At 41.2% G+C, this 12,509-nt stretch overlaps 1 protein-coding gene across 1 annotated transcript in view; it reads left to right on the top strand.

Annotated features, from left to right (window-relative positions):
* Positions 1–12,189, top strand: part of NECTIN3 (nectin cell adhesion molecule 3) — a 135,444-nt gene extending 123,255 nt beyond the window's left edge. The window contains exons 8-9 of the mRNA XM_070582764.1: positions 2,366–2,428; positions 3,231–12,189. Coding sequence (XP_070438865.1) covers positions 2,366–2,428; positions 3,231–3,410 — 243 coding nt within the window. The 3' untranslated portion in view covers positions 3,411–12,189. The remainder of the gene's footprint in view (positions 1–2,365; positions 2,429–3,230) is intronic.
* Positions 12,190–12,509: the final 320 nt, after the last annotated feature.

Below are 12,509 nucleotides of genomic sequence, written 5' to 3'. Positions count from 1 at the left end.
CGTTAAATTTACCATTTGGAATTTTATAGTATAATCATAGGAAAGCACGCATTCCAACCCAGTCTTCTCTTGAACTCTTGAGATCGTAATCACTATTTCTAGACTGTGATCTCCTTTAGTGTTGCCTGCAACCCTGCTTCTCCCTCACTGCCACAGCGGGGAGGAAGGCAGCAGCTCCTTCTGCAGAGAAGCTTCTCACTGCCCTGCGTCTTGTCAAATTAGCTACAGTGATGCTGTAGCATCCTTCCTTAGTTACCTGTATGAATGGAGAAGGGGAACAGCAGCAGGGGTAATCTAACACGGCAAAGAAACAATGCTAATTTTAATTTTAGGTATTTTTCTTCCAAGTCTGTTTTCCTTAGACCAGGAACAGCTACATAATTTGTGAGGCTCCATGCAAAGTGAAAATGCAGGGCCTCTTGTTTAAAAATTAAGAGTGTCAAGATGGCAATACTGGGTTCCTAGATCAGGGGTGAGTGGAAGGCTCGCCCTCACTGAGACGTGTCCTCCAGCCACCTGCCAGCTGTGCCATGATGTACAGGGTACACACTCCTGACCCCAACCTCCTTTGTACCAGTGCTCAGGGCCCTGCCAGGGCAGAGGGCAGCTATAGTCACTGGACAGGGAGGGCGGGGAAGGCCAGGGTGGCCTGGGACACCAGAATGGGGGAGTGGTGGCCAAGAACCAAATCAAAGACAAGCAGCAGGAGGCAGGATGCCCTTGCACTGAGGCTACAAGTTCCCGAGGAATGTTGCATTGTTCCATTATACCACTTTCAAAACACTAATTCACAATAAAATTAAGAAATCTAAGATACAACCACAGAGCATTAAACCCCAAAGTGCGACCCTTCTTAGCACTAGGTCCTGTGTGACTAGTCACATGTCCATGAAGCTGGCCCTGGCTTGGACTTTTACCATTGGGCACTGTCAGTATCGACTGGTCATGTGGAAAGCACCCTAGAATTAGGCAGAATACAACAGGAGGAATGAATTTCTCACAGGTAATTTATAATTTGGATGATGCTGACGTGGGATATCAAGAATTGGTAATTTAGATTTCAGTAAATTCATTAGTTTACTACTGACTTCTTACTATTGCAGAACCACAGGCTGGGGTATGGGGATGGAGCAGGAGGGCCAAGAAAGGCCCACTGTTTACTGGACTTGAAAGATACAGACATTAGGGGCTATAAAACAGATAGATGATTATGTGTGCTGTAATAGAGGCATAAACAAGAACAATAGGAAAGCTGGGAGTAAAGAAACTGACTTGATGGGCAATGTGGAAAGGCCTCCTGAAGAAAAAAGGACTTTAGTTAGGCCAATATAGATGGATAGATTTCAACTGCCAGAGACTAAGGGACCGACCTTCCAGACCAAAAGGATAGCATAAGCAAAGGCAGTGAAATGGAGAGCACGTTGATAGATGTGCCTACATGCTGAGACGTTCCAGCTTTCTTTTATTATATTTATTGAACATCTATTTTCCACACACTGAGCTAGAAGCAGAGGATATAAGAATATAGAATTAGGAATCAGATAAACCCATGTTTGAACCACAAACCACCACTTCGCAGCTGTGTAACTGGAGACATCTTAACCACTCTGAGCCTCAGTTTTAGTCGTCTGTAAAATCGGTTTTATAGAATTATTATAAAGATTGCATGAGATAATCTTTGTAAAATACCCCAGCCAGCATCCTCAATCTAGTGAAGGAGACAAGCAAATAAGCACATGATTGTGCTAAGACATGCAGTGAAAGCACAGAAAGGAGAGTGGCTAGCTCTGCCTGAGGGTTTTGTGCAAGACTTCCCAGAAGAGGTGATGTTTGACCTGGGGGCTGAAGGGTGAGTATGCCTTTGTATATGAAAGGGAAGCTGAGAAAGATGCTTCCTCTTTATGAACTCTGTGGGGTGGGGGACAGGGAGGGACAGCAGGAAGAGAAAGGTGACCATATATACATCTACAGCTAAAAATAAAAAACAACTTTTCATTTCACCTCAACCACTTTTAGCAGATTTAAAATACCAGACCCTTCCGCTGAGAGAAGGCAAGAGACCCTCTGTGCCGAGTCCTCCCTCCAGTAAGACGTAAACAAGTTTGCATGAGAGATTCTGTAGCAGACGTTCTGTATATTTTCCTTCCAGAAGAAGCCTGGAGCCAGGAGAGAGAGAGAGAGAGACAAACTCTCAAGAAATGAGGTTGTTTCTCCCATCCTCCTCTGAAACACTTTGCTTAGTTGGCAAACCCTTAACAAGACATGATTGGCTTTTTAAATATAGGTGTCTTCGTGGTCCCGGTTGATCTGTTTTATCATGTGCTTGGGGCTTTAAAGAACATGTCTTTCTGTCTTCCTCCTCCAGACCGAACACTTGCCTTTGCAGACTCACTTCAAAGAAAGAGAGGTTGGCGGCCTCCAGCACGCTGTAAGTAACGTGGTGCTGTTGTGGGGGGATCAGCCTAGGTGTAGTCGTGGCCACCTTGCTTATTAAAATATCATCTGATTTCCATGAAGTTTCATTTTATTCACGTCTCTGCTATTCGAGCATCTTTAGTATGATTTTATGAAGTCCTTGAGCTTGCTTGTCTCTCTTAGAAGTAATCGATTTTTATGAAACGAATAATCAGGAAAGGGGTCAATACCAGAGATACCACAGAGCATCAGGGGAGTTCATTTTATGGTCTCAGCTATGACCAAAGATCCAGCAAGGAAGAAAGGTCAAGATGAGGATATGTTTGACAGCATTTCTTAGTCTCATTCGGGCATCCAGTCAAATACCTGTTCATTCCGCTGTGTCTTTTCTCTCATTCCCCGGTGCTGAATCGCAAGGTTTCTTTTGGTTGTTTGATTTAATCCTCTGTATGTCTCATGGACTCCTTCTGAGCTTGAGCCTTGCTGGGGGACTCCTGAAGTTCACAGCCTTGTTTTTCTCCAGTTTACCTAAACCAATACCAATTCCAAATTTCCAAACCTGAAACTGACTGGAGTCTCCGTTAGTCACAATTTTCTATTTAGGAGCTGCCATCACTCTTGTTCAGGTATTGTAAGCAACCAAATGACTGGAAAATGATAAGTTGTTGAACTCTACCTTGCCATTGAATAGCTCGTGGGATAATGAATCGGGGACACAGACTGTAATGAATTCTGTTCTTGCCTGTTTTTAGCAAGGTGCTAGAGAAATGCAAACAGCTGCTCTGAGCTAACGCAAGCAATGTTTGAACTTTTAGAATGGACACAATAGCAGGAGATTTGACTACGAAGCCGAGAATCCAGTGGGGGCAGACGGGATTCAGCAGATGTACCCCCTTTACAGTCAGATGTGCCACCGTGACCGGAGCCCCGACAGCCATCATCAGAGCAGCGGCCCTGAGAGAGTCTACATCAACCCGCGGGAACATTACGTGTGATTGTCCTCTTTTGTCCAGTGGGTGTTCTGACAAATGTTTATTCTTAGACTGGGGAGAGAAACTGAGGCCAATAATTATTATTTTATTCTCTCTCATATAAAACCATCTCAGTCCAAGTGTATTGGAAGTCGTGATGAGTGACTTGGAGCCAATAGCGAATTTCTTTCCTTCATTAAGAGTTTCTTAACCGCCAGCTGTGTTTGTGAACTTGACTATAGCTTTGTGTGTTTCTGTGACGGTGGTGTTTAACTACTAACGTTTGGCCTACAATGGCATGTTCATTTAAAAGCAGAGCATCTGCCTGTGATGACAGCAGTGATTCTCCAGAAAGAAAGGCCCCAGCTGGGAGTATTGACCTCACTGGGTCTCAGGCAGGCCAGCCTGTTCATCTGTAACTCAAACTGCCAAAAAAGCACTTCAAAATCCATTTAACTGATTATTTAGTTGGGATTTGGTTTTCCCTGACATGCTTAATACAGCTGTAATACCTGTGTACAAACAAGAGGCCTGAGGAAAGAGGCAAAATTGGTTCTATATCCAAAAAATCCCAACAACACAAGGCAATTTAAAACTTGAAGCCTGTTGGTTGCTTTTAGACTCTTGTGATATTGTAATATATATTCCTTCTTGATCACTAAGTTCCTAAGGGACACCTATTTCTTGCTGTTATCTGCCTTGTCTTGATTAGCTGTGTGCTAACCAGGGTTCTTCCCTTGCTCTGTATTGTTCCCACAGCTCTGTTCTTTACTAGCCAGATGAGCCTATTTCCCACCTATTAAATTCTAAAAGCCCTGTCTAGATGGCAGCCAGCCTTGAACCTGTCCTTCTTTTCTGTAGTATTGTATATGACAAGCTCAGCTTTCACTACTGACATTTCCTTCAAATTAATCCTACCCACACAGGCTTTAGCTACCCTCTGCATTCTTCAGACTACTTATTGTCCGTGTTTTATCTACCTCATAAAAGCCTGCTGGAAAATCACCATGAAATAACTCCTACTCTTAAAAGCTAGGTGGAAAATTTGAAAACTTAAAAAAAAAGCCCCTTCAGTATGACATGTGTACTAAACCTAGGTGTTGTCCCTTATCTCTCTTCCCCTCCTGTGCCTGGTCACCCACAAGAGTCAGGAGGCGCTAAAAAACAAGTAATATAGTGACTGACTTACTAGTGTGTCCTGCTGTACTCTGGTGCCCGCCAACGTCTGCCTTGACTTTTCTCACTTCCCTTTCCAGCTTTTCCTCAGAGACTGAAGGTACTAATTATAGTGGGGTGAGCGGGGGGGCTAGGAGGGGAGCATAGGTACTCGTGCAAATGTCGATCACCCTCCCTCACTTCTTAGGAAAGGTGTTGTTTTACTGTGTGTTCTGCAGGATTAGAGGTATATCACAGACATAAAAAACACTACAGGCTTGTCATATGTTAGGAAAGAGTGACATGAGCACTAAAATAAAATAGTACACATTTCCAACCTAAGCTTCAAGGGAACAGGAAAATATTAATATGATTTCTAATAAGATACCAAAGATAGGTTATGACTCATGTTGCGCGGGCTCTGGTTCTTGCTTGTGTTTCCTTTTTTTAGTTCCATGCTTTGCCAGACAAGTTATCCAGGTTGTTCTGCAGTAGTGTATTACTACTCCCCATTATCTGGGTGACCAACAATTCTGGGAGAAACGATGATTAAATTCTAACTCAATGTGTTAGCCAGGTTATTAGCAATTTAAAAGGTGATAGTTATATGGGATCAAAGGGTAAATTCCAAGGACCCTCATTGCTGTATGGCTGTGCTACCTCAGAGTTAGATTACTGCCCTTTGTAGCAAGCTGATGCAGAAAGAAGATATTTGACTTTATTACTTGGAATCCCATTGGTGAGTAACTGAAGGTGCAGGAATTTGCAATTGTTTTCCAACAGAAAGATGACTCTGGTCAGAGCTCTCCTTGACAGGGAAGTGTTTTATAAATGCTGGATGTTACAGAGGAGGAGATGTTGCAGTGCATCACCTCCTTTAGAAAGCTTTAAAAACATCTTACACATGGGGGTTGGTTCCTAGGGTCCTGCTGGGAAGCAGGTTGTTGAATTTGCATCACAAAAGCACACCCTGGATCTAGGGGGGGAGTAGCAATGTCTCCATTTGCACCAGGGAATGAGATTTGGAAGCACTGGGTTTCAGAAGCCCTTTGACTTGTCTTCAGCACCCTCCTTACCAGGAAGAATCCACTATTGCATTTTTAACGTTCTCCGTGTAGTTACGGAAAAGAAATTTCAGGATGTAGACACCTGTCTCACAGCCTGCTAGCTCAATATCCCCTTTGCCTCTCTGTCATATCTTGTTTCTTTAACAAACTAGTAGATTTCCTAGCTGATGGCCCCTTACATGGGTCACATAATCTATATGATTGCTTATCCTGGTGCCTCTCATCTGTTCTCTCTAAACACTGAGTGCACTAGAAAGGAGCTTTAAAAGGGTTTGATCAACCAGCCCCCTCAACCAAAAAGTGCCATCCAAAATTAGCCTCTTGATCTCTAAATTTGCAGCCTAGACTACTTGACGATGGCCATTTAAATTTGGAAGTAAGACTGTTAAAGGTCAGTGAGTGAGGCTTAGGAATATAAGCCACAGCTGATACTAGATACTCTTCCTGTAACTGGCTTACTAAAACACCCCGAAACAGAAATAAATCCCCAGAGCGCTTATCCATTTATGGTTGTGGCTTTGCATTTCAAGGTGGGGTGTGCATGCTCCATCTTAAACACACAGCCTTTATCGCCTATTTTGTAGGCAGCTCAAGCTCCAGGAGTGCACATTGTTGCTGCAGCAGCAGATCACCAGGTTCTTTGCACACCACACGAAAATAAAGCATCCATACCTCTTGGGACTCGTCTGACATAATGGGATAAAAATTTAGATTAATCCTTAAATGGCAGTGATTTATTATCTGTTCTGTGAGGGTTCCCCTATTCCTGGCCTTATGTATCTAAGTTTGTAGAAGTCCATGCTCTTTGGGGGATGTATTATAAAATTCTTACCTGTGCTAGGCTTCCCTGTAACATGAACATAGTAGATACTACAGAAAGGTGCTGTAAACTAAGTGAGCTGGTCCCCTCATTAATTTTTAACGGCCTTGTTTACCCCTTGGGCCAGCAGTTTGACCATCTTTTGAGAGTGATTTCTTAGGTCCTCTTTCACAGTGGTCTGAAATGCACTATGTTCTTTTTCATCATGTGCTGTTCCCCTAGTGCTGTTCTTTGTATGCAATAGAGCTTCCTGCAAGCCTCTGCTTCCCTGGGTGTAGCGGACAGATCCTTAGACCAAGAATCAGAGGAACAGGTTCTACTCCCAGCTCCACCCCTTTCCAGCCGTGGGAACTTAGACAAGTCACTAAACCTGTCTAGTGCATCAGTTGCCCCTATCCATAAAGCAGGGATTAGAACCCCTGCCCGTCAGCCTCTCAGAAATGTAGTGAGCGTTGAACAAGATAGTAATGGATGGGGAATTGTAAGTTCTCTTCAAACTGAAAATGCCTAGGACTCTATGACTGTTGTATGTTGAACCTAAACTCCCAGGACACTGGCCAGCATTTGAGTACCATAGTGTCCTCATGGAGAGCCAAATGGCAACATGAGAATTTCAGTTAGACCTGATTTGAATATAGTCAAGTGCGAGTGGGAGACATTCCTTTTACCATAATAAACATTTGTCAGATGGAAAGCTTGGTATCTGGATCTTAGCCTTTTAAGCTTTATCTAAAATTGAAAATGCACGTTGCCATAATGAGCGGGTGCTCTTATTTCACAGATTACTACGACTAACAGCTACCATTATTGAGTATGTAGAATGGACTGGACTCCAAGGCAGAACACCTTGCATGGAATCATCTCTCTGACGAGGGCTACCTCCTATTCTGTCCCCTTTCCAGGAGCCCCTGTAGGGACAAAGGCTCACACTCCTATGCTGCATCCCTACAGATTACGTTAATCATCAGTCAGCTGTTACTTCTTTCAAATCTACTTTTGAGCAGTGGTGTTAAGGAAGAGGTTGTCTTGATTTTTCTTTTTAAGCAGAGGTATAAGGCTACATGGAAGAAAACCATAAGAAATGTTCATTACAATGAGAGCAAGTACATATGCTTGTTTTAGTTTTTGAATTTCTCAAAATGCTCAGGAAGACTTTCATATCCAATAGATTAATCACAGCTGCAAAAATAACCAACCAAATAATTAAACTACTCCATCCCAGGTGGTTCGGTTTGGGTGGGCACAAACTAATGCCTCTTCCTCAACTGAGTTCTTTGACATACTCATCGCTCTGTCCAATTTGCTTCACCTTTATTGAATTCTCGGGGTGGTGGCACTCTTAGAGTGCACAGCTGGAAAGCTGGCTTTGGTAGAAAGCCAGAAGAAGAATAGGAAGGGTGTGAAGTAGAAATGTCAGGGCCCCACCTGTGGCTCAGCTCTGTGCTGCTCTTGTTCCTATGCTTGACTGACAAGCCTTTTCTTCCTTGGGCTGTTTGCAGACCTTATCAGAGGACGAGGGACTTCCAGTTCTTCTGTTAATCTAGAAACTATTTGCAAGCCTATTCAACTATAGACCATGATTAGATTAATCTTATTACACCTATAAAGGTATTTGTTTTTCCTCCATTAAAGAAAATTGTTGTAAACTGGACTTGGCCCATTTGGTCACTTGCAATTATTAGGTTGTGTGGTGGCCTTCAGTAGGTGGAGGTGGGTGAGGGCTGTAGTTGTCCTCTCCCCAACTTCACTAGGTGGTAGTTTACACTAAAATCAGATTTTGGACCAATTTCTGCGTCATTCCTGTTTACAAACAACTGGGCACCAGAACAGACATCCTTGTAACAATCAACCTGTCTTGTAAGCTTGAAAAAGTCCCAACTCTGTCCTTTCGGGAACCCAACAATACCTTATATGAAAGGGTTATTAGATGTGAATCCAGCAATATTCCAGCATATTCAGTGTCAGATGACCTGATTGTGTTTAACTTGTAGACACAGAACAGGTTAGTAATCTGGGAATCTCAGGGATAATGGGCTTGCTAGAGTCTTACACCCTGTTCGTGGAAGGGCTCGAGTGCCCTACAGTAGTTGGGTCAATCCACATGCCTTTAACACCACTAATTTGGCTATTGAAAATAATAGCTTATTAACAAAGTCTCTGATGTTGAGCTACAGATAAAGCTCTTGTGGTAGTAGCCTCTGAAGTGACTCGAGCTTTTCACATGCTAACCATCAAACTTAAATGTTAACTAACCACTCCTAGAGTGTATATTATGACTAATTAACATCTGCCAAAATAATTTAGATTACACTGGATATGACAGAAGTTATTAAGGATTCCTGCACTGGGGTGGGGTAGATGTATTCACTGCTCTGAAGTCAACCCCCCTGCTGAATAGAGTGTGACTGGCATTTCTCCTTGGTGACAGCCTTTACCTTCTGAGTGGGGTGTGTGTGAGAGAGAGACAGACATACAGGGATGGAAGTCTACTTAAAATTTGCAGTTGAAAATAATTTTGCAGTTCACACATACAAGAGAACCCTCACATCTGCAAATGTCTCACTATTTCAGGCTTATTTCATTAGGTTTGCTTTAACATTATCTCTGCAAAAATGGTTAGAGGCAGGAACAGAGGGGCCATATTTACCTTGACAGCTGAAAGACGTAAAATATTAGGTTTATTTCTACTATATTTCCATTATTAGTTTAGTTATTCTTTATTCAAGTTTCGGCTTGATTGTGGAGATTTGGAGCTGAGTAGACTGGAGTAAAAGAAGATGTCAGAAATTCAGATGACACTAAATGTCTTTTTATCATACATTATCAACGGAAACCATGATGTGGAAGTTCCTTCTATATGTCACGGAAAAGGAAACGACCAGGGATAAATAAAAGGACTCTCCATTCCGATCTTGGGAATAAATCCCATCAGTCCATTCCCCAGAATTCTCAGCAGTGTTTGGGGGCCAAGTCCATGATGTGTGTCAAAATATACACCCCTCCACACCAAAAGTTTCTAGTTATATTCTGTATTCTTTTCCTCTAGCTGTGAGGTTTAGGGATAAATGCCTGAGTTTCAAGGGAACAGATGTTGTGAATATTTATGGAAAATAGCAATGTCTCCATGAATTGAAAATGGGCAGGCCCTGTCCTCTCAATGCTCCCATTCGAGAGCTACTTTGTTTACAGTTGCCACTTGCACACGATTTACACAGGAGACATGTCAGCTGGAACCAAGGAGATAAATTCTTATACTTAAAATTATTAGTAGATTATAACTGCCATCCCAAACAATCTTCAATAAACAAAACCCAGCTTTCTGAGATAGTTGACTCTTTCGCTCCATCTAGAGGTGGAAGACCAAATGGTTGCCCTCTTGAGGTTTTCCCAGCCCTGCCATTTACCGTTTTATGACCAGGTGCCCTATGGCCCAGGAGGATCCTTGGTAACATGGCCTAAACTGGTTGTATTTATTGTCATGGCATGGGATTGGACTATGAAAGTTGATTAGAGGAGAGCTTGAGGGAAAGCCTCCCTGGGAATCCAGAACATCAGATTTGCTACACTGGCTTAGCACTGGGGCCCATCCCGCTACAAATATGTATGACAGCCAAAAAGAGATGTTTTATGTTTCTCCTCCAGAGGTTAGGAATGTACTTCAAACATTCACAGTGTCCTTTAGTAACTCACAGGGGATCTGTGAAGCCCAGGGTTGCACGTGATTTTCTAAGTGAAGGAACACCATTGTTTTGGTTTTCAATATTCTTTCCAATAACGACCGGTATTTCTTTTAATCCGCCCTAACACATTGATCAGGCTAAATTAAATTCCTCTCTTAAGCTGTGTTGACGGCTCAGTATCCATCCTATTTTAACTACAGGCAGCAGTATTTAGTCCTAAATGCATTAGTTTGCACTTGCTCACACTGTGGCTCATTTATGCCTCTGCTTTTTCACGTGGTCCTATGAGAACTTATCATGTATATTCGGCTGAGCACTTCGATACCCAGAAGAGCATTCGGCATCTTAGGTTTCATTGTGTACTTGAAATTCCAAGTCCTTTGTAAAAAAAAATGTTAAGTAGCTGGTGTTGCTACTGGATCCCTAGATTATTCCACTTGTCCATCCCGAAAAGTTCCTGTTTATCCTCTGCCTTCTGTTTCTATTTCTAAGCCAATGCTTTAAGACATAACATCTGCCGCAGCCTGTTCCCTCTCCACGTGGTCTTAACCTCTTAGCTTCTTTACTTCTCACTTTCACCCCTGTAAATTAGTACTCTCTACCTCACAGGGGTTTTAGGGAGGGAAAAATAGGATGTTTAAGGGTTGTCTTCAAGAGAGGTCCTACTTTTAGAGTGATTTTATAAACGCCTCTTGGCTTAGAAATGAGAAACTCTATAGCTATTATTTTTTTCCTATTCTTGTTTAGCTATTTTTATTTCTGAAAAGTGATCTCTGTCTAAATAATGTTTTTACTCTGGTTTTGACTTTCTTCCCATTAACCCTTTTCTCACTAACTCCTACCTTACCCATGCTCTGAACTTTTTATGTACAGAGCCAGAACGAATTCTCTCCCAACAAATCCCACATAGTTTTACTTCCATCATGGAGCAAGTTAATGTCCTCTGTAAAGAGACATCTGGCTAATGATCTCATTTGGCCCTGGCAAGATCTCACCACGTGCCTTGGTTCTCCCTGTATAAACTGAGGTTAGTTCTGCTATTTCACAGCACATGGGTGTTGTGAGTCCTAACTAATAAATAGTGAAAAGCATTTTGTAAATGCCCTGTACCATATAAATGCATAGTGAATAATCTGGAGAGTCTTCAAGGAGAAATGTGTTCTTGTGTAGCTCAATTCGCCTATTTTTAAAAGAAATATTTTACTAACCTGTTTTTTTTTTAAGTGAAAATTAGTTTCTAGTCATTTGAACTATTTTTATTTTGATATATAGGAATAAATCAATAGTATATATTCTTGCTTGTCAGAAAACACCCAAGTTGTATTTTAAGTGTTAAAACTGAAAGGGTTGCATAACAATGTAGTGGAGCAGGGGGAGGATTCTAGCTCAAATGTGGTGAAATAGAGAACTATGAAGATTAGGTGTGATTTTGAGATTGTATTATAAATAGTAGATGTTAATGTAGTTGTTTTTTAGATATTCTTTATTTTTGAGTTACCAGAAATTGTCTTTTATTTTTGCAGTTTTGAACTATATCGTTCCTGATGTGTTTTGAATAAAGTTTTTATCAACTAAAGTTTTTCATTTACATTATTATCAATAAATCAATTATGATTAAAATACATGTAAAAATTAATAACCTAATTACATAACTATAAAATTCAAGATCTGAAGAACATCTTTTATCAAAAGGGTAAGTTTCTACACTGGAGTCGTTTTATCAAAAAGATTTTAAAAATAGTAACCAAAGTACTTTTATACTTCAAGCAGTATTGGAAATGTTTTTTTAAACATGTAACAAGTTACATGTTATGATAATTTCTTTGAAAATTGCGTAATAGTTTTTTTTTATGAAGCTAAATTTATTCCACTTAAAGAATTGTTCTTCATGCCTGATTAATCCTTAGGTGTTAAAATGTACTTCCTCGTGAAATGATTTTGGTACTAGATGGTAACTTCTTAAGTGTTATTATGGCATCTATGATGGATCCTTGAATTTTGTTTTAGGAATGGAAGCTTTACTGGTCTGTGAAATCTCAAAGTCTGGGAACCACTTTAATAAAAAAAACCTTTTATTGAGATACCATAAAATTCATCTTTTTAAAGTATAAAACTTACTGGTTTTTAGTGTATTCACAGAGTTGTGCAATCGTCACCCCGCAGTCAATTTTAGAATATTTTCTAATTTCTAATTTTAGAATATTTTCAGCCAGAAAGAAACCCACTGCCATCCTCTCCTCACGCCCCCCCCACCCCCACCCCAACCCCTGGCAACCACCAGTTACTTTGTGTCTCTGTGGATTTGCCTATTCTGGACATTTCATATAAATGGAATAATATGATATGTGTCCTTTGTATCTTGCTTCTTTCATTTAGCGTAATGTTTTCAAGGTCCATCCAT

This window comes from Equus przewalskii, chromosome 18 (assembly GCF_037783145.1).
Source record: "Equus przewalskii isolate Varuska chromosome 18, EquPr2, whole genome shotgun sequence".
In the NCBI taxonomy this organism is placed as follows: Eukaryota; Metazoa; Chordata; class Mammalia; order Perissodactyla; family Equidae; genus Equus; species Equus przewalskii.
Note: the sequence above shows the minus strand (reverse complement) of the source record. Positions and strands in the feature narration are given on the sequence as shown.